General features: G+C 34.8%; 1 protein-coding gene across 4 annotated transcripts in view; it reads right to left on the reverse strand.

Moving 5' to 3' along the window:
* The window catches only part of MAP4K3 (mitogen-activated protein kinase kinase kinase kinase 3), a 188,386-nt gene that overhangs the window by 36,466 nt on the left and 130,798 nt on the right, over nt 1-21,122 (reverse strand). For all 4 annotated transcript variants that reach the window (XR_004257220.1, XM_032239391.1, XM_032239393.1 and 1 more), the window contains 6 exons: nt 16,084-16,142; nt 9,268-9,306; nt 8,678-8,731; nt 6,312-6,354; nt 4,419-4,578; nt 3,148-3,257 (listed from right to left, as the gene is read on the reverse strand). Coding sequence is in view for 3 of the 4 variants with exons in the window: in XM_032239391.1 (XP_032095282.1) it covers nt 3,148-3,257; nt 4,419-4,578; nt 6,312-6,354; nt 8,678-8,731; nt 9,268-9,306; nt 16,084-16,142 (465 nt within the window). In the remaining variant the exon portion in view is untranslated. The remainder of the gene's footprint in view (nt 1-3,147; nt 3,258-4,418; nt 4,579-6,311; nt 6,355-8,677; nt 8,732-9,267; nt 9,307-16,083; nt 16,143-21,122) is intronic.

Below are 21,122 nucleotides of genomic sequence, written 5' to 3' on the forward strand. Positions count from 1 at the left end.
TTACTTTGTAGATATATTTTTGAGGATGCAAACAGCTTATTATTACCAATAATTTCTGATAACTTTTTATTCCAGTTTGCAAATAATTTATATATTTTTTTCTTATACTGATGTTCTTAAATTATCTGATGTCATCTATTTTAGCAAAACATCATTTTTTGTTGTTGTCTTTTGTTTTTGTTTTTTTTTTTTTTTTTGAGACGGGGTCTTTCTCTGTTGCCCAGGCTGGAGTGCAGTAGTGCAATCAATGCTCATTGCAACCTCCGCCTCCCAGGTTCAAGCAATTCTCGTGTCTCAGCCTTCTGAGTAGCTGAGGTTACTGACACCTGCCACCACCCACGCCTGGCTATTTTTGTATTTTTAGTAGAGATGAGGTTTCATCATGTTGGTCAAGCTGGTTTTGAATTCCTGGCCTCATGTGATCCACCCGTCTTAGCCACTCAAACACCCTTACATTAGGGAGCTCTGAAAGTTATAACTCTCAGATTTAACATAAGGAGTAATAGAAATGGCTGTAAATATTATTTAAAATAAATAAGGTCAGGCATGGTGGCTCATACCTGTAATCCCAGCACTTTGGGAAGTCGAGGCGGGCTGATCACGAGGTCAGGAGTTCAAGACCAGCCTGACCAACATGGTGAAACCCTATCTCTACTAAAAATACACAAATTAGCCAGGCGTGGTGGTGCACACCTGTAATTCCAGCTACTCAGGAGGCTGAGGCCGGAGAGGGAGGGGGAGGTTGCAGTTGAGTTGAAATCATGCCATTGCACTCCAGCCTGGGTGACAGAGTGAGATTCCATCTTAAAATAAGACAAAATAATAAAATAAAATAAAATAAAAATACTACTTAAATTTATTATTTGTCATTATTTAAATTTTTTAAGAGACAGGGTCTTGGTCTGCCACCCAGGCAGGAGTGCAGTGGCAGGCAAGCATAGCTCACTGTAACCTTGACTTCTTGGGCTCATGTGATTTTCCTGTCTCAGCCTCCTGAGTAGCTAGGACTATCGGGATGTGCCACCATGTCTAGCTACATTTTTTTTTTTTTTTTTTTTTTTTTGAGACAGGTCTTGCTATGTTGCCTGGGCTGGTCTTTAACTTCTGGTCTCCAGCAATTCCCCTGCCCTGGCCACTGAAAGTATTGGGATTACAGGTGTAAGGGCTGTAAATAATTTTAGAGAATTACAGCATAAACTGTAAGTATGCTTCAATTTATCACTGATACTGTTTATCCTATGATAAGAGCCATGGACATATTTATTTCAGAATTACCTTATCTTAATGAAGTAAGGTAACACAAAAGTGAATTAAAAATGCACACATAAAAAATGTTTACTTAGTACCATAGGAAAGGTTTAAAAAAAAAAGTTACATTGGCTAGGTGTGGTGGCTCATGCCTGTAATCCCAGCACTTTGGGAGGCCAAAGTGTGGATCACCTGAGGTTAGAAGTTTGAGACCAGCCTGACCAATATGGGAAAACCCCATCTCTACTAAAAAAAATACAAAATTAGCTGTGGTGGTGGGCACCTATAATCCCAGCTACTCAGGACGCTGGGGCAGGAGAATCACTTGAACCCGGGAGGCGGAGGTTATAGTGAGCCGAGATTGTGCCCTTGCACTCCAGCCTGGGCAACAAGAGTGAAACTCCATCTCAAAAAAAAGTTTACATCTCCCAGAGGCTATTTATTCTCTACTGTATTATAGTCACTCAGCTGTATTTCTGTACTATTACATTAGCAGGTCTGTTAAAATTTAAATTGTTGAAAGCAAAAAGGCACTGCTCCGTTGGATAGAACTTCACAAGACCCATTCCTGAAGGACAGTTTATACATTTGTTAACCTAAATTTCGCAAATTACAATGAATAACATCAAATGCTTTAACTGAATTTTAAGAATAGTATGTCACATTCTATAGTGAAATATTTTTAAAAAGTCAGATACATCACAAAGCCTCTAGTGATGTGCTTACTGCAGAAACCACAGCACACATGTATACAAACATACTGAATATACTCCAAATTTCTTATAAAAATAACAAATAATAGTATATACAAAAACTTTTAAAAAAATCTCATTCATCTCACTGACATCTGTTGAGATACTGGGGATTTTGAGGATTTCCTACTGTTTGAAATTCTATGATGATAGATGACTGTCTTCCAGTGATTATAAGTCAGTTCTTTACAAATGTTTTATATTTTTTATCTTTTACGATTCCTGATGAATAACATTTATGTTTTAATAGTTATGATGTTTTAGCTAACATTTGTGACAGGAGTAGCTGCTAAGGCTAATTTCACCTTTCCTGAAGTGGTAAGAGCAGCAATGTCACTACTTATGTAATCTCTAACAGTGGTCCCAACCTTTTTGGCACCAGGGACCGGTTTCGTGAAAGGCAGTTTTTCCACAGGGACAATTTTTCCACAGAAGAGTGGTCAGGGGAGGGATGGTTTGGGGATGAAAGTGTTCCACCTCAGATAATCAGGCATTAGTTACATTCTTACAAGGAGTGTGCAACCTGGATCCCTTGCATGCACAGTTCACAATCGAGTTTGCATTCCTAAGAGAATCTAATGCTGCAGCTGACCTGACAGAAGGTGGGGCTCAGGCGGTAATGCTCACTAGTCCACTACTCACCTCCTGCTGTGCGGCTTGGTTTCTAACAGGCCACTGACCATTACCGGTCTGTGGCTCAGGGGCTGGGGACCCCTGATCTATAGTTAGAATTCTGTCCTGAAGTAGAAGCTACAGCTTTCTTTATCTATGTCCTTCTTTCCATAACTTCACAAGACTGTTAAGAGAAACTATTAAGAATCAATTATCCTCAATGAGAATAATAATATTTTGTGAACAATCACAAGAATACTAAGCAGTTACCTGTATAAAGATGTTTTATAATGTACTACATAACAAATTGGTCTAAATAATGTAAATGATAAAAAGCCATCATTCAAGTTTACCATAGCAGAGTTACTTTTTTCAAGATTTAAATAATCTATTCACCATTATAATATACTAAAATATCAATATAGTAATTGTAAAATATACTATTGCTATAGTTTCACTAATTGTAAGCATGAAACTAACTTAACAGTGAAAAAGGAAACAAATACAAGTAGAACTTATGAATATCAATACCTACTGGTACATCTTTCTTTTCTTTTCTTGAAAGGTTCGTGCCTCTATGTTCATTCTGTTGATGTAATGAGCCATCTCGTTCACCATTTAACTGGAAGGAGCTCACTCCATTTCCTTCAGTAAGATATATTTATTGAAAATGATTACTCTTCATCAAAATTTTTATTCAAAAACTTATCAAGTAGGAAATAAAAATATTAACTCTGAGATAGTATCATTATTCATATGGAATCACCCAATCAGATTTACTATGAAAGAAGTCATATATATATATATATATATATATATACATTATGTTCTTCTATTTATACCTCTATTTGTGGCATATTCGGCAAATTTAAATTCAGGTTGTATCTAGGCACATGTATTTGTTAGCATTAAAAAACCAAATAAATACTTTTAGAAAAGGGGTGATTTATATTATGTCATCCAATAAACTTTAGTTGCTTTTCTTTTTTTTTCTTTTGAGGAGTTTTACTCTTGTTGCCCAGGCTGGAATGCAATGGCATGATCTTTGTTCACTGCAAACTCCGCCTCCTGGGTTCAACTGATTCTCCTGCCTTAGCTTCCCAAGTAGCTGGGATTACAGGTGTAACCCCCCATGCCCATCTAATTTTGTATTTTTTTTTTTTTTTTTTTGTAGAGACTGGGTTTCACCATGTTGGTTAGATTGGTCTTGAGCTCCTGACCCCAGGTGATCAACCTGCCTTAGCCTCCCAAAATGCTGGGATTACAGGCATGAGCCACCGTGCCCAGCCTAGTTGCTCTTTTTAAAAATTGCTTCTTCTGGATAAACACAGAGGAGCCTTTACAGTTTTAAAATAGCATCTTCTAGTATTAATTTGGAGGCAAATAACTAGCAAATAATACCAGTTATTTTTTTTAAAGAAATGATTAAATGAAATAAGGAGTTAGTCAAGGTACTCTCTTCTAAAACAGAAGTAGCCTAGAAGCAAAACACACTTTCCATGTTTGCTCACAGTTTAATTTGCATTGTTTCTACACTGTAGCTAAAGGAATGGGGAACCAATGTCCAGAAAAGAGAAAGCTAAATATGAAATGAGAAATGAGGACAAAATATCTCAGACTGTGTCACAGGGAATCCTGTCATAAAAACACTTTAAACCAGTAGGCAAAAAGCAGAAAACATCTCCACAGCCATTGCTTTCCTTCTCTCCTCCACCAAAGGAATTTCAAATAATCTCTTAAAAGTTTTTTTTCCCCCACATAGTATGAAAACCTGGTAACACATTTGCTGTCACCCTCCACCATTACCTAAGGGAACAGGTTTTTGTGGGGGTAATCTGGGAGGTGGTGGTCTAGGTGGAACTTGGGATGGCTTTGCTGGGCTCCCTGACAAGGGACATCTCTTGATTGTTCCTTGATTATCATCCTCAGCAGAAAGCGTTTCCTGTGGTATGAAGACAGACTTAGGCTGAAATGATACAGAAAAAGAGACCAACAATGAAACGTCGAATTTTTTTCCTGACATAAGTGCTATTATACGTTAGAAGCTTTCAAACTATTTCTATTATACATTAGAGGTTTACCAGATGAGATGAGTTTAAAGGTTACTCAACCATCCAATTCAGATTATCTTCTTGTTTTAAATATATTACAAAAATGTATACTAAAATGTGTACATCTCAGGCTTTGCTGCTGTGCAAATAAAAGGGCCTCTAAGTCTTTTGATTAATTCCTCACAAGTCTTCCCACTTAGACTAGCCAAATAAAAATATTCTAGTCTTTCTTATCTCCTCCAATTTAAATGAATCTCTTTTTTATTTTAAACATTCAAGCTTGTCAAAGTTCAAGGCTAATCTAAGCTGTCTCTTAGATGACTTGATGTCTTTATGCTAATGCTTAATCTTTCAGAACAGGGGCATGAGAGGATACAAATTAAAATGTTATCATGTTGGAGAATACCAACATGGCAAATGGGATGCCTGAGACACTTTTTGTACACACAATGTCAAAACCTACAGTTGGCTGAAGGTTTGGAGAATTTATAAATTCTTAAAATGTGTCTCATTATTGCTCAGCACTAATTTCTTAGAAATTCAGATCTCTATAGTTCTGCTATGATAAAACTAAACAAGCAAGTACAGTATTATTTACTTGCATGAATCAGGATTGTCTCAACTGTATGAAATGAAAATAAATAGAAATAGTAGTAAACCGAATGACAAGACTAGTAAGACTCTAACTCTCATTTGTAACACTCTGATTTTAAACTTTAAAGCAGCTCATTTTATAATTAAAATTTGCTATGCATATGAACTTATAAAATAAAATATATATTAGCTCATTTTACCTTCAAAAAAAACCACCCTATCAGTTGAAATTACTATTTTAGGATAATTTTGTTTGGAAAAATAATTTTGTTGTTAAAAAGTATTTAAAAATTGTTGTACTATTTTATATTTGTAATATAAAATTATCTTCTGAAAATTAAATATCTATGATAAATTACTACCCTTCATTTGTTCTTAAAAGTCAATAATAGATTGTAGATTTTGAGAAAAACAATCTTATAAGAAATGTGAGTTTTCTAACCCAGGTCAAATAACACTAATCCATTAATATAATCATTTCCAGTGTAAATTCCTAGAACTTGTTACTTAAGATGAACATTAAATAAGGCCAGGCACACAGTGGCTCATGCCTGTAATCCAGCACTTTGGGAAGCCAGGGTAGGGGGATCACCTGAGGTCATGAGTTTGAGATCGGCCTGGCCAACAGAGCAAAACCCAGTCTTTAGTAAAAAATATAAAAATTAAATAAATAATAAAAAATATAAAAATCTAAAAATTTAGCCGGCATGGTAGTGTGTGCCTGTAATACCAGCTACAGGGGAGGATGAGGCAGAATTGCTTGAATCCAAGAGGAGGAGGCTGTGGTGAACTGAGATCATGCCACTGTACTCCAGCCTGAACAACAGAGTGAGACTGTGTCTTAAAAGAGAGAAAGAGAAAAAAAGAATGAACACTAAATACAAGTTGGGCATTAAAAAAAAAGACAAATATAATAAAAAATCATTTACTTATATCGACTTCATGATTTTTCTTTGTGGATCACAAATGAAAACCTAGGAAAACTCTCAACAAAGTATTAAATTGGCAGAATAACACATACACACAAATCAAATTGAAAAATAAATCTGTCTACCTTTGGTGGTAAAGGAGGTGGAACTTTTGCTTTCAGAGTTGAACTAAAAACAGAAAAGTTTAGAATCAGAACTATTCATTTTACAAAGATACAGAAAAAAACTGCAAGAATCATTTTCTAAGATTATTAGTTTTTTCCAAAATATTTTGTGAAATGTTGATTGAGGTATTATTCAGAAATAACTGGGAACTGGAGGGCATTACGTTAAGTAAAATAAGCAAAAATAGAAAATAAAATACCACATGTTCTTACTCATGTGGAAGCTAAAAAAAAAAATAGATCTCATAGAAGTAAAAAGCAGAACAGAGCTTACTAGGAACTGGGAAGGGCAGGGAAAAGGAGAGGAAAGGGAGAGATTTAAGATACAAAATTGTAGTCATATAAGAAAAATAATAAGTACTATTGTCTTATACCACTGTAGGATGACTATAGCTAACAATAATGCATTATTTAGTTTCAAACAGCTAGAAGGAGAATAGTGAATGTTCCCAACACAAAGAAATGATAAATGTTTGAGATGATGGATACGTTAATTACCCTGATCAAATCATGACATTATATGTATCAAAATGTCACTATGTACATTTTGTTAAAAGAATTAAATTTAATTTAAAAACAAGTAATTGAGTAATACACTTTCCTGGTTCCAAGTACTATACTGTAATTAAAACTGGAAAGGATAATTATAATTCCAGTTTATATCAAGTGAAAGGTAAATAACTGAGAACAACGTGGTACAAAATGCATCACACTGTAAACTTCACCTGTGCTACTGTTAGATATGGAACATCTTTGATGAAGCTCATCAAAAACTATATATATGCTTTATGAAATTATAGGCAGAATGTGACTGAACTTAAGATTCATTATAACTCAGGATCAGTTTTAGAAATAGAAAGAGGAGGGTCACAGTGGCTCATCCCTGTAATCCCAGCACTCTTAAGAGGCTGAGACGGGCAGATTGTTTGAGCTCAGGAGTTCGAGCCCAGCCTGGGCAACATGACGGTAACCCATCTCTACAAAAAAATAAAAATCTAGCAAGCGTGGAGGTGCAGTCTCAGCTACTCAGGAGGCTGAGGTAGGAGTACTGCTTGAGCCAGGAGGTCGAGGCTGCACTGAGCCAAGATCACAACACTGCACTCTAGGTGGGCCATAAAGCAAGACTTTTTCTGTTAAAAACAAGTAGTTTAGACAGTTCCTCTTCAAAGAGTTTCACTTTGTTACAGATAAGGTGTTCCTCTCCAAGAGGTCTTGTCTTCCTTGTACTGTCTGCCCTGAAGTCTTACTTCCCTGTTCTTTGTCTAAAGTAATATTGCCAGCCAATTTATCAGCCCCTCCCACCCTGCTGTGCTCAGGCATGCCACCAAGAAATCACCCCCTCCCTACTGTAACAGCTTTCCCCACCAAAACTGTTCTTCCCTGCACTCTTCAAATTAGCTAATCACATTTAGCTTAGACTGTGCACTCCAACCCCAGCCAATAGGGGAACACACAGCAGCTACGGCCAATTGTGTTAGGAATTAAAAACCCCTGCTTCCCTTTGTTTGTGGTGCTCTTGCCACTACTCCATCTGAGAGATGCACCCTTCTATAGAAGTAAATTTGCCTTACTTAGAAAATTTATGTTCGAGTGCCATTTCTTTTGGAGCGCCGAAAATTTGTTTCTAACACTGTCTCAAAAGAAAGAAAAAAACTGTAAGATGACGAAGCACAAATTTCTCAGATGAGGATTTCAAGGCCTAGAAAGGTTATGTAACTTTATCCAAGATCACAAAGTAGTGAGGTAAAAAAGAAAACCTATGCCCTCAACTGCTAGTCTATAAGAAGTTCTTTGGAAAAAATGAACTAAATGTGTTGCTACAAAGCTCACACATTTAAGTCCTAACCCACAATGTGACTATATTTGGAGATGGGTTTTTGAAAGTAATTAAGGTTAAATGAGGTTGTAACAGTGGGGTCCTAATCTCACAGGATTGGTGATCTTATAAGAAGAGGGACAGAGATCACTCTTACCTCTGACCCCACCACATGCATACACTGAGGAAAGGCCATGGTAAGACACAGCCAGAAGACGGCTGTCTACAAGCCAAGAATGGAGCCCTAACCAAGTTGGCTGGTACCTTGATCTTGAACTTCCCACCTCCAGAACTGTGAGAAATAAATTTCTATTGTCTAAGTCTACGGCATTTTGTTATGTCAGCCCAAGCTAATACAACTAGAATAGAAAAAAGGAAAGAAACCGAAGTACAACCCATAATACTATGTTACTAATGATATTAAAATTTCTGTTGATATTAAGCTGCCAGATTGATGAAATCAGGTCAAATGACATGTTTTCTTTTTACCAAAAACAGAGACAGAACTTACTGTTTAGAGTCATCATCATCCCCTTCATCATCTTCTAAATGTGCCACATGTCCTCTAAATAAAAAGAAGGATAATAGATTATTAAATAGATTTTACCAAAACAGCATAAGAAGACATTTTCAAAAATGCAGGAAAAGCTACTGTAAGATAAAAGTTTATGTCTACATCTTTATAGGATGGGATAGATTCAGAATTAAAACAAGTGGTGGATCGTGATGCCAGTTACTTGGGAGGCTGAGGTTGGAGGACTGCTTGAGACCAGGAGTTTGAGATCAGCCTGGGCAACATGGCAGGAATCCATCTCCAAGAATAAAATTCAAAAAAGTAGCCAGGCATGGTGGTACACTTCTGTATTCTCAGCTACCTGGAAGGCTTTGGTGGAAAGATCACATGAGCCCAAGAATTCAAGGCAGTGAGTTACGATCACACCACTGCAATCCATTGGGCAAGAGAGTGAGACCCTGTCTCTATTAAAGAAAAAAAAAAAAAGAAAAAGAACTAAAACAAATAGGCTATATAACAGAGAACAGGGCAAACTGACTTTACTTGTCTGTGACATAAAGTACTTTAAGATTAAAAATTAAAATTACCGCTGATGCAATTCTTCTTCAACAGACTTGAGAAGGCTCCTTAGAAGAAAAAACAAAAACAAAAAATAATGTGAACAAATTATCAAAGGACTATCAAATACGTTTTTATCACTTAATACATTTTTTGAATAATTACTTTTTTACCATTTATTGAGAACTTGCTATAGTGATCACCTCTGCAACCATAAAACATCAAGTTATATTTAATGAGATACCTCTATTTTCCTGCTGCTAATGTCTTAATATATGTATTTTAAATGAATGAAATAAATCCTAATATTTATTGAAAAATATCAGTTCAAACAAAAGACAACTCACCATGGAATGTCACAACAGTACTGACAAAACAATAATTGCAGGGTCACAGTCAGAAGTTTCCAGGATTCAAATTTTACCTGGAATGTTACACCTGACACCTAAAATTATACTTTCTTTTCCTTAAAATAAGGAAGGTGACACGCTTTAAAATAACATCATGCTCTCAGGCAATCCTACAAAATGAAACTCACCATGTTGGCTCTCTCTGCAGAAGCATGCATGCATATGATGTGAATACATGAATGTAGTAGCACTTCGCTTTCACAAAAGATACTCACTTACCTGAAGGATTTGTTCTCCAGTGGTGCACGGGCAAACACATTTACACTTTTGGGAGACTAAGCCTGTATCAGACCAGGTCGAGGATTTTACCATTAGGAGCAGTATACAAAACTTTAATTTTCAGGAATGTAAGAGAGAACTCATGGCATTCCTGAAGTTCCCTTACTTTTTTACACTGCAAGTTCATGCAGCACACCTCCTAAATTACATTCTTCAAGCATAAAAACTCAATAGACTTCTCAAAGCTAACAGGGAAAAGAAATATAGTTACTAATGAACTACTGGGATAAAAGTGATTCAGCAAAAATTTTACTCTCCCTGTAAGTTAAAAGGAAGCACCTTTTAATAATTTTCCCTTCTAATACATATGAGGAAAAACTGCCCTTAGAATTACAAAACATTAAACTAGAGAAACTGAAAGCTGTGGTTATCTTCTGTAACCAATTAATAGAATAGTTTTTAGGCATCTACTATTTTAATTAGCCTAGATTAGTAACAATTTAAATTTAAAAAAATGACAAACTTATGACTCCAGAGTGATAAATCCTATAGGAAAACCATAAACTAACTGCAAGTTCTATTTTGGAGATACAAAACTGAGGTACCATAGTCAAATATTATCTTATTCACAAAGCTCTCCAAGGGCCAACTCTAAGAAAGCAGGAGCTTCTGTCTAGAGGCAGCTGAGCAAAATGCAGACGGGCTTTAAACCCAACACTGCCTGAACATGAATACTGCATTCACCATCACAGGATATGGCACTGGATGACTTTCATTTCCCTATGCTTCCGTTTCCAGCTATGTGAAGTGGAAATCCCCTCAGTACTTATTTCAAAGTGGCTGCCTGAAGATCTACTGAATTAATGTAAGTAAAATGCTTAGAAGAGTAATTTAGGACAGAGTTGGGACTTGATTAGAATTTTCTTTATTATTATTGACTAACATTTCCTTAAACTAGCCGTTCTCAAATTGTGGTATAAAAATCCTGGGGTCTCTTAGTCTCCTGTAGGCAGTATGCAAGGTCAAAACTATTTTCACAATATGTAATACCTTTGTTGCTCTTATTTTCTCTATGAGTATACACTGGAGTTTTCCAGAGACTAAAAGATGTATGATACCACAACAGATTAAATGCAGTAGCAAACATGAGAATTTAGCTGCCTTCTATCAAGACAGTGTTAAAAAGATTTGAGGAAAAAAAAAAAGTAAAACAATGCTACTTTTCTTACTAATATTATTTTGTCTCAGAAAAAAAATAGCTATGTTTTTCAAAAAAATTTTACTAGTGGACCTCAACAAAAACTGTGCTGTAGTGCACTGACATATATAATAAAACCTTTTATGGCAATTATTTGCTGCCTCTGAGTCTCACAAGAGAAATCAGTGTATTATATATATAAGAAAGCACTGTAAAGAGGTGGCATTTGAACTGGTCCTTAAGAATGGAGAATTTTTTTTAAACACACAAGAATAGTATGTTATTTATAATAACAAATAATGATGATATTATTTTTAAAAAATACTTTTTGAAAAGTTTTAATTTCTAATACTGTAAAATAAATAGTTATAACTCCTATAAACAAAAGCTCTTTGAAATCTTCAATAATTTTAAACATTGTAAAAAAACTTCTGAGACCAAAAATTTGAAAATTTGAGAAGTGCTGCTTTAAACTATTTTATCAAATTAAACATAGTGTCTCTGAACTGTACAGTGGGCTTTTACATAATTTTAGATGTGAAAAAAATACCTTTTTCTTAAGCACATGGCAATCTTTTTTGATACATTTCTTTTTTCAATAGAAAAGATTAGGATTTGAAAATAGGAAGATAATTTAAAATGCATTAATAGTTTTACTTTCAGGTCCCATATTTAATTGAATTTATACTGCATACTACATTTTTTTTTTTTTTTTTTTTTTTTTGTTGTTTTGCTCTGTTGTCCAGGCTGGAGTGCAGTGGCACAATCTTGGCTCACTGCAACCTCCACCTCCCAGGTTCAAGCAATTCTCGTGCCTTAGCCTCCCGGGTAGCTGGGACTACAGGCACACGCCACCACACCCGGCTAAATTTTTGTATTTTTCAGTAGAGACGGAATCTCACTATATTGCCCAGGCTGGTCTTGAACTCTTGCCTCAAGTGATCCACCCACCTCAGCTTCCCAAAGTGTTGGGATTATAATGGGCATAAACTGTGAGCTACCACACCCAGCCAGCATTCTACTTTTTAAAAAAAAAATCTTCCTGAGAGTTCTCTAACAGTAAGAGAATGGTTGAGTAAGTGAACATGAAAAAGCAGATAGCCCATGGCCCAGGGATTCATATGTACATTTTGTTTTCCGTTTTTTTTTTTTTTTTTTTGAGACTGAGTCTTGCTCTGTCACCCAGGCTGGAGTGCAATGGCACGGTCTCAGCTCACTGTAACCTCTGTCTCCTGGGTTCAAATGATTCTCCTGCCTCAGCCTTCCGAGTAGCTGGGATTACAGGCACCTACCACCAATGCCCAGCTAATTTTTGTATTTTTAGTAGAAATGGGTTTCACCATGTTGGCCAGGCTGGTCTCTAACTCCTCACCTCGTGATCTGCCCACCTCAGCCTCCCAAAGCGCTGGGATTACAGGCATGAGCCACCACGCCCAGCCTCATATGTACATTTTAATTCATTTACCTATAAATCTCTATTATACATTAAGATATTTTATTAATGAAATTGCAGAATTCATGCAGTCTTAATGAAAAGTAGGATGTATGATTTACTTTTTAGGCTTTATAAAAGAGAAAATGAAATACAGCTAAATTTGCTAAAAGGTCTGTTTACAGTAAATATTACATCTTGAGAACACTGGAGAAAATGTGATACTGATTGATTCACCAAGATTGAGTGTTATACAACAAACAATGTCACTATTCACTAGTCCACTTGAATTCTTCTATTACGGAACTTTTAGAAAGTAAACAACAAAACAAAACAAAACAAAAATAATGCTTTCAGATAATGAATTCTAAGTCAATCTAAAATGAGTAAGAAATTTTGATGAAAAGGTTAAAAATAAAACAATGTACAAACAGACAAGAGGGAGATCTAAAACCACCACCAAAATACTCAGCATATTTACATTAGCTAAGGAATCAGTGCTACAGGTTATAATATCTTTTAAAATTGTCTAACTGCCTCCAATCTGTAAGTACCACCCTGATTACATATCAAACCAGAAAAAATGCCCTATTACCCTAAAATTAAAGAGCAGTTTTATTCACTCATATTATCTACTTGCTCATATAATCAACATTTACTGAATAACTACCATAAATAAGGGCAACTAATAAGTATTTACTAAATCCTAAATGTGCTAAATGCTTTACAAGGATTATTCCATTTCGTCCTTAGCATCCTATGAGGCAGTTACTATTATATTCTCCATTTTACTAGCAATAATAGAGGTACATTTCTCAAAGTCATGTGGCTTATAGGAAAAGCCATCTGGCATTTACTATTACTATACTCAATTGTGGCACGCATTGTGTAATTCAATTTACTCTTTTCACTATTACTTATTAGAAAAGAATTTACCTTTAACACTTTTTGCCCTAAATTAAAACCAAACATAAATAATTTAGTGTCCCCCACCCTTTTTTTTTTTTTTTTTTTGAGATGGAGTTTTGCTCTTGTTGCCCAGGCTGGAGTGCAATGGCATGATCTTGGCTCACTGCAACCTCCGCCTCCTGGGTTCAAGCGAATCCCCGTCTCAGCCACCTGAGTAGCTGGGACTACAGGTGCCTGCCACCATACCCGGCTAATTTTAGTAGAGATGGGTTTCACTATGTTGGCCAGGCTGGTCTTGAACTTCTGACCTCAGATGATCTTCCTGCCTCGGCCTTCCAAAGTTCTGGGATTACAGCCATGAGCCACCGCACCTGGCCTAGTGTCTTCTTTTAAAAATAATATTTTGTTGGTTTTAAATAAATTATCAGAAAAAGCTAACCCTATTGAGATTAGAATTCCAAAGAAAAGGAGACAACCAAGTATAAGTCAAAATACATATGTTTCCTGTTAGAAAAAGAAAACTCCTATGTAACAATTTTAATTAGATAGTTCCTGCATTGTCTAGAATAGGTAGAAACCCATCAATGGAAATCTGCCTGCCTGATCACCTATGGAGAAAGCAGGAAATCCTGTAAGTTTTTAAAACACTGCCTAATCACAAGAATAAAGCAGACATATCAATACAGCAAGAGAAGTGCTACATACATGCTCATGTCACATGATGTATGTATATACCTACACACGAAACACAGCCAAAGATCAAACTTTTGGCCAACCTACCTTGCCAAGGGTTCGTTATATAGAACACAGTTCCTTAAGCAGGGATCCAATTAATCAAAAAATGAAGGTTGGGCAAATTATTAACATTTTACCTAGCTAAAATAATTATACACTATGAAAATGTCTAACAATCAGAAATCAGACAATGGTGACTAAGGAATCTGGAAAAGCATTTAGTGAGGAGCCACATTATTTTTTGTACTTTGCATGTACAAATTTTTAAAATATATTTTAAATAAATCAAAAAAAGGTAAAAAATATTTTCCCAAATTTTTTGGTCTCTTAAAATACACTAAAATTTGCTAACAAAGTTCTTAAAATTAGTGACCTGACATGTAGAGAAAATAACATAACACTTTTTTAATTTGCTAATCCAATATGAGATAAACTTTCCTTTGTTGCCCACCAACAAACTAAGACAATTTATAAATCACAAATAGTGACTATTTAGGTAAAATTTCATTTTTCTACCAGGAAAATTTTACACTTATTTTCCATTTTAAAAAACATAAATGCTAATAATAACTACTTAGTATTAAAGCTAAAAATATTTTTTAAACTACAATAGTTATTTATCTGAAGTTCACCCTAAATCAAAACTAATGTATATCTCTAGGTTGTCATTAAAGCCTTCTCTCTGTGTTACGAAAGAATAGTATATTTAAGTAAAAAAATTAAACACTTGATATTTAGTTTATTAAAAAAAGAGAGAGGCAAGATTTTGCACTATTATCCTTAAAACTTGAGCTGTCTTTAGTTACTATTTCTCAATTGCTTAACTTAAAATATGGGAATATGCATGTCTCAACTCTCTATTGCAATTGAAATAATATTTTGAAATTTTGCCAGGTGTGGTGGCTCACACCTGTAATCTTAGCACCTTCTGGGAGGCCAATGCAGGTAGATCACGAGGTCAGGAGTTCAAGAACACCTGACCAACGTGGTGAAACCCCATCTCTACTAAAAATACGAAAATTAGCTGGGTGTAGTTGGTGAACACCTGTAATCCCAGCTACTCAGGAGGCTGAGGCAGGAGAATCACTTGAACCCAAGAAGCGGAAGTTGCAGTGAGCAGAGACTGTGCCACTGCACTCCAGCCTGGGCAACAGAGTGAGACTCTGCCTCAAAAAAATAAAAAAGAAATTTTAAGTTGTTCTGATTATTAAAATATATGCACTGCTGGAAGATTTTGGTAATTTAAATTATACTCCCTTATAAATTAGTTTTTTATGATGATAATTTATCCACAAACATAGAAAATGAGACTTTAAGGGGAATAGCAAAGTTCTGTCTCCCATCATACCTGGCAAATGAACAACTTAAATTGCTAATGTCTGTAAGCTGCTTTTTTTTACCACTATGCCCCTATCAACTAGATAGTGCCTGGTGTAGAAGAGGCATTAAATAACTGTTGAATTTATTTACTGCACAGATTGGTAATTTTTAAGAATTCAGACACACATTTTAACTATTACCTACTTAAAAAAAAACCTTATAGCCAAAAATTTAAGATTTCTAAGTTATATGAATAATTCCAGCTGTTTTTAGTGACCAACCCATCTTAGAGATGTACCAAAGCAAGTTTTATAAGGAATAAACAGATCAACTTTAGAAATAAATTAATTGCTAAAACATGTATCTGTGTTCAGTGGGAATACACTTGGTTTTCTCTAAGATCAGCAAAGTAGCCTGATATAAAAAATTATGTTGATGCTTCTCATTATGACAATTATTAACTAAATAATGAGCAAGGAGGCAATGGAAAAAGGTTAAATGGATATTGTAAAATATATCTACCAAACTCATACAATTTACTATCTTAAATGTTAGAATATAATTTTAAAGGCAACTTAATCATTCTTGAATTTACATTAAGTTTTAAGAGAACTTTACTTACTTGTTTGCACCTAAAAAGTAACTACCTCGATGTCCTTGTCCATATTCCAGTTGTAGATCCTAATAGTACAAAATAAAATATTTAGTACACTAGTAGTATATCACACATCATGATATATTAATATATATTTTTAAAAGACAAGCTCCAGACCCCCAAATAAATCTGTATTGCTCTATGTTCTTAAAAAGAAGGATTTCACGAGTTCATAGTCCTGATTTAAGTATTTTATTATTTAAGTGTTTTTCTTGGAATTTCTCTGACTAATATATGCAAGTTTCATTTTTGGTTACTGTTACTTTAATTAACTTTTGTAGAAATCAGTTTTTAGAAAGAAAAAAGCTCAAATAAGGTATTTATTCTCAAGTTATAATGAAGCAAAAATGTTCAAAGAGAATAAGCAACAAAAATCTTGGTTTACTTTGTATATAGTATCTAAAATAATTATGTATATATACACATTCACATATTTCTACTGTTGTTTCATGTAGGTAATAATTTTTTAAAGATACAAATTGGGTGCTATTTAAAAAGTAAATTATATATATGAACTTGTATAATATTATAAATTGTATTGAAGGACTTTTAATAATTCTTTTAGAGTGTAAAAGCAAAACTTCAAACTAGTATTAAGGTAGTTCCTCAACTATTTAAACACTTTCCGACTTAATGCTGGGGTTATAGAGTATTAAGAATTAACATTTAAAAGGATGAACAGTATACACGCTCAACCCAAATGCCTTCTTGAGAAAAAGAAATGTGCTTTCCAACAACCATGAAAAGTTTAAAGTTGACTTTTGTACCCCTTTTAAAGAGCCACTGTAATCTATGCACTGTTTTAACCATAAAGGGGGAATATCTGACATTTTGAAAATGAATCTTATTTACATTAGAATATAGAGTATTTAAAGTGCTTTTTTTTTTTTACAAGATATTCTGAGATTCACGATCAGGGCTTAACACAAAAGTCACCTTGGAGCAGCAGCCTTCCAACACTGCCAGGGAAGATTATTTGCAGCCTTCTCCAAGTCTCCACAGCATTTAACACATAGATCTCCTCTAGCACTTATACTGCATTTTAATCTATTTACATGTTTGTAAAACTAAGCTCCTCAAACAATTGGAAATGATCAATTCTATCTTCTTTCCTTACAGCCTGTGGTCTAGCATGGTCCCTAGCACACACTGACTGCACCATAAATAAATATTGATTCAAATGTCAATGGTTTATTTTCCCATAAATAAAACTTCAGCCTCTTTGAGATACACAAAGCTGATCCTAAATCACAAAAAATACTAAGCCTCCAAATATAAGGATTTTAAGCAATAAAGCACTTTAAAATTTAAATATTCCAAGACCTGTCAAAAAAAAAATCTGATGAAAATTAAAATCAAAATCCGGTTTTCGACAAGACTCAAATTTTGTCTTCTTTAACATTTGTGTTCTTCCGTGCATACTAAGTACTCTTACCAGTGTCAGAAAAGATAACACATCATAAACAAAAAAGATTAGCTGACTGTCACACTGGTATCACATGAAATTCTAATGAAAAAGGATATCCATACTCTTTAATTTATAATGATATATCTTAATAGGATAAAATTACTGTTATCACAAAACTGCACAATTTAAGTGGTTATGACTTTACTACTGAATCCTTAAACTGCAGTACTCAGTAAAGAGAAGTCCTAAATAAATACAAAATTTGTTTTCTTCACTTATAGACAACTGGGCCCTCTGCCAGACCAGCTACGTTTTTAGCCAATATAATCTCTTAAGCCTTTAATCAAACGACAGCTTCCAAAAGCACACATTATGTAGAGTGGCCATAGCTTCTGTTATATAAACACAGACGTGTCATAAGAATTTTCAGCTCATCTGATACATGACAAGTAAGATTGATAATAATGATTAAAAATAAAGAAAATAAACTGAGATCAGCAGTATATTTAGAAAGGTAAGAAAAGTATCTAAAATAACTAAAGTAATATAGTAATTGAAAATTGAGCATAGGCTCATATACAGAGTAACATTCAGGCCAGGAGAGAAGCTGTAGATAGATCCAAGTCCGATGAGTAAATGTGTCATGCCCTGAGTCTTACCAGGAAAGCTGAAATTCAAAGGGGCTCATTCTTTAACAATTTCTTCTCCCTAAACTATGTTACAGCAACTATGGAACAAAAACAATGTACTAGGAATACTATAAGTAAAATATTAATTTAAATCCTTCTAAAAAGTGCCTAATCTCATTTAGTACAACCAGTGTTTACCAAGGACGTATTATCTGACAGGAATTCAGATAGAAAATCGGATAAGGAAAATGAGAAGGAAATAAAAAAAGGACAAAAGTGAAACCAAAGCAAAGTTAGTAGCTAGCTATCTACATGTTTTTGGGGCACTCTAAGAAAGACTCATCTAAAATGCTTTTCAAAAAGGATTTGGAAGTTACTCCATATCAGAAAAATTCTACTAAAATAATGCTTGGAAAAGCACTCAAAATAACCCAAGACGATGGTATCCTATGGCCATTCTTCATAAGCTAAACAAGAAACACTTGAGTACGCCAGCGTAAAAAAAGTTAGTAGTGTCAATCAGGCATCGACTTGTTAATGAATAACAGTGTTCACACAGTAGAGTCAAATAAGTAACAGGAGCTGAAAACATGCACTAATCTAGTAGAGATTAAAAGTTCAAGATTGTTATCCTAGCCCAATTAAAATATCTTTTTGGGTTGCGAAAGTCTTAATTTCAGTGGTTCATTTTAATAAATGGGAGACCATTTCTAAATTTCAGATGGAATTTCTAAGAAACGAAGTGTGAGAAAGAACTGAAAATGAACAAAGGATGTAACATGGAACACTGGAAAAAGAAAGCATATGATCAAGAACATCTTATTGTAGTTAAAAAAAAAAATCCCCTTGGGAGATTTAAGTCTATACCTGATGAGAAAGCAGCAGGAAGTCAATAGAATTGATACAGTTGGCTACAAAAACACAAAAGAAAAAAATACTTGAGCAATATATCTTAACCAAGAAAAAGAGAGGAGAAATTTTTTCCATCAAAAATGAGAAAATTATGGCACAAATGTTAGAGAGATACCTTTTAATGCAGTAGTTGATTTATAGAAATAGAGAGGGGTTGAATCCAGGATAATTCAAATTTTTTTTATTTCTTAAAAAGTCAGAAAAACAAGTAGAGTCAGAATATTAACTGATCAAGCAGGATTCTAATAAAAGCAGATTAAGGAGCCTAAAAATTGAATAATATGACTTTTGTACTGCAGGCTCAGAAATGAGTACGGGCAGGTGAGGTATACTATACAATTCTTTAGAGCAATGATTATGTTACTATTTATTTATGCCCCTCCATGGCCATTAACATAAGAGTGTTTGTTTTTGAGGAGGTGTCTCGCTCTGTTGCCCAGGTTGGAGTGCAGTGGTGAGATCTCGGCTCACTGTAACCTCCGACTTCCAGGTTCAAGTGGTTCTCCTGCCCTAGCCTTCCAAGTAGCTGGGATTACAGATATAAACCACCAAGCCCAGCTAATTTTTGTATTTTTAATAGAGATGGGGTTTTGCCATGCTGGCCAGGCTGGTCTCGAACTCCTGACCTCAAGTGATCCGCCTGCCTCGGCGTCCGAAAGTGTCGGGATTGTAGGTGTGAGCCACCTCGCCTGGCCAACATAGTGTTTTATACAGAATTAACTTTCAATTTTTTTTATTGGTATATGGGCTTAAATAGCCAGTAAAACTATGCATATTAGAAAAAAATAGCATCAGTTAAGATGGATATGTAATACAATCTTTTAACCTGAAGAAAGCATTTTGCAGATCAGATAAACCAATTTTTATGGTTTTGGGCAAACTCTTTTAATTATCAACTTATAGTGAGTTTTTGTTTTAAACCAGATACCTTTCAAAAATTCTCATACCAACTGCCAATCCTAAAAAATCAAGCCCTAGTCTTCTGGCTTCATATATTAATTACCTAATTTTTCTTTTTTTTTTTAAGAGAGCACTTTTGGATAGCAATAAAAGTTGAAAGACAACACTCTAAATTCACTTACAAAATCATAAAACAAATACAGTTGGCATTTAAATCAACCAGAAATCATGGATTATATGGAATGTTTATGCAGCAAGATCTTTAAAGTGGTAAATGTTTTTTACTGGTTCCAAAGGGATTTAGTGTTTTTACCTTGGTGCCAACTGCCAGATAAGATAAGCACTAGACATTTTGGATTCCTCAGGCTTTAAGTGGTCAGCCATAAGCATTTGTTAGAGATAAAATCTTGTTCATAGAGCCAAAATTTTAGAATTGATAAAATTAGACCACGGAAATAACTATGGCTACTTCATACCCATTAGGATAGCTATTATCAAAAGTAAAAAACAAAACAAAACAGAGAACAACAACAAGTGCTGATGAGGATGTGGAGAAAGTAGAACTCATGTGCATCGCTGGTGGGAATGTAAAATGTTGCAGCTGCTGTGAAAAATAGTATGACAGTTTCTCAAAAAATTAAAGATAGAATTAACAGCAAGTCCACTTCTAGTTACATATCAAAAGAACTGAAAGCAGGAACTCAAACAGGTATTTGTACATCCATGTTCATAGCAGCATTAGTCACAGTAGCCAAAAGGTATAAGCAACTCACTGTCTGTCAGTGGATGAATGTATAAACAAGATGTGTATTTACATGCAATGGAGTATTATTCAGCCTTAAAAAGGAAATTCTGACACATGATGTGACATGGAGGAACCCTGAAGATATTATGAAATTACGCTAAATAAAGTGAGTCAGTCACAAAAGAACAAATATGCTATGATTCCCCTTATACAAGATACCTAGAGTCAAATTCATAGTCAGAAAACAGAATGTTCACTGCCAGGGGCTGCAGGGGAGATGGAATGGGGAGTTATTGTTTAATGGGTATAGAGTTTCAGTTTGGGAAGATGAAATCATTCTGAAGACGGATAGTGGTGACAGTTGCATAACAAACAATGTGAATGTACATAATGCCACTGGACTGTAGATGTA

Source organism: Sapajus apella, unplaced genomic scaffold (assembly GCF_009761245.1).
Source record: "Sapajus apella isolate SASKATOON/1434 unplaced genomic scaffold, GSC_monkey_1.0 scaffold44, whole genome shotgun sequence".
Lineage (NCBI taxonomy): Eukaryota > Metazoa > Chordata > Mammalia > Primates > Cebidae > Sapajus > Sapajus apella.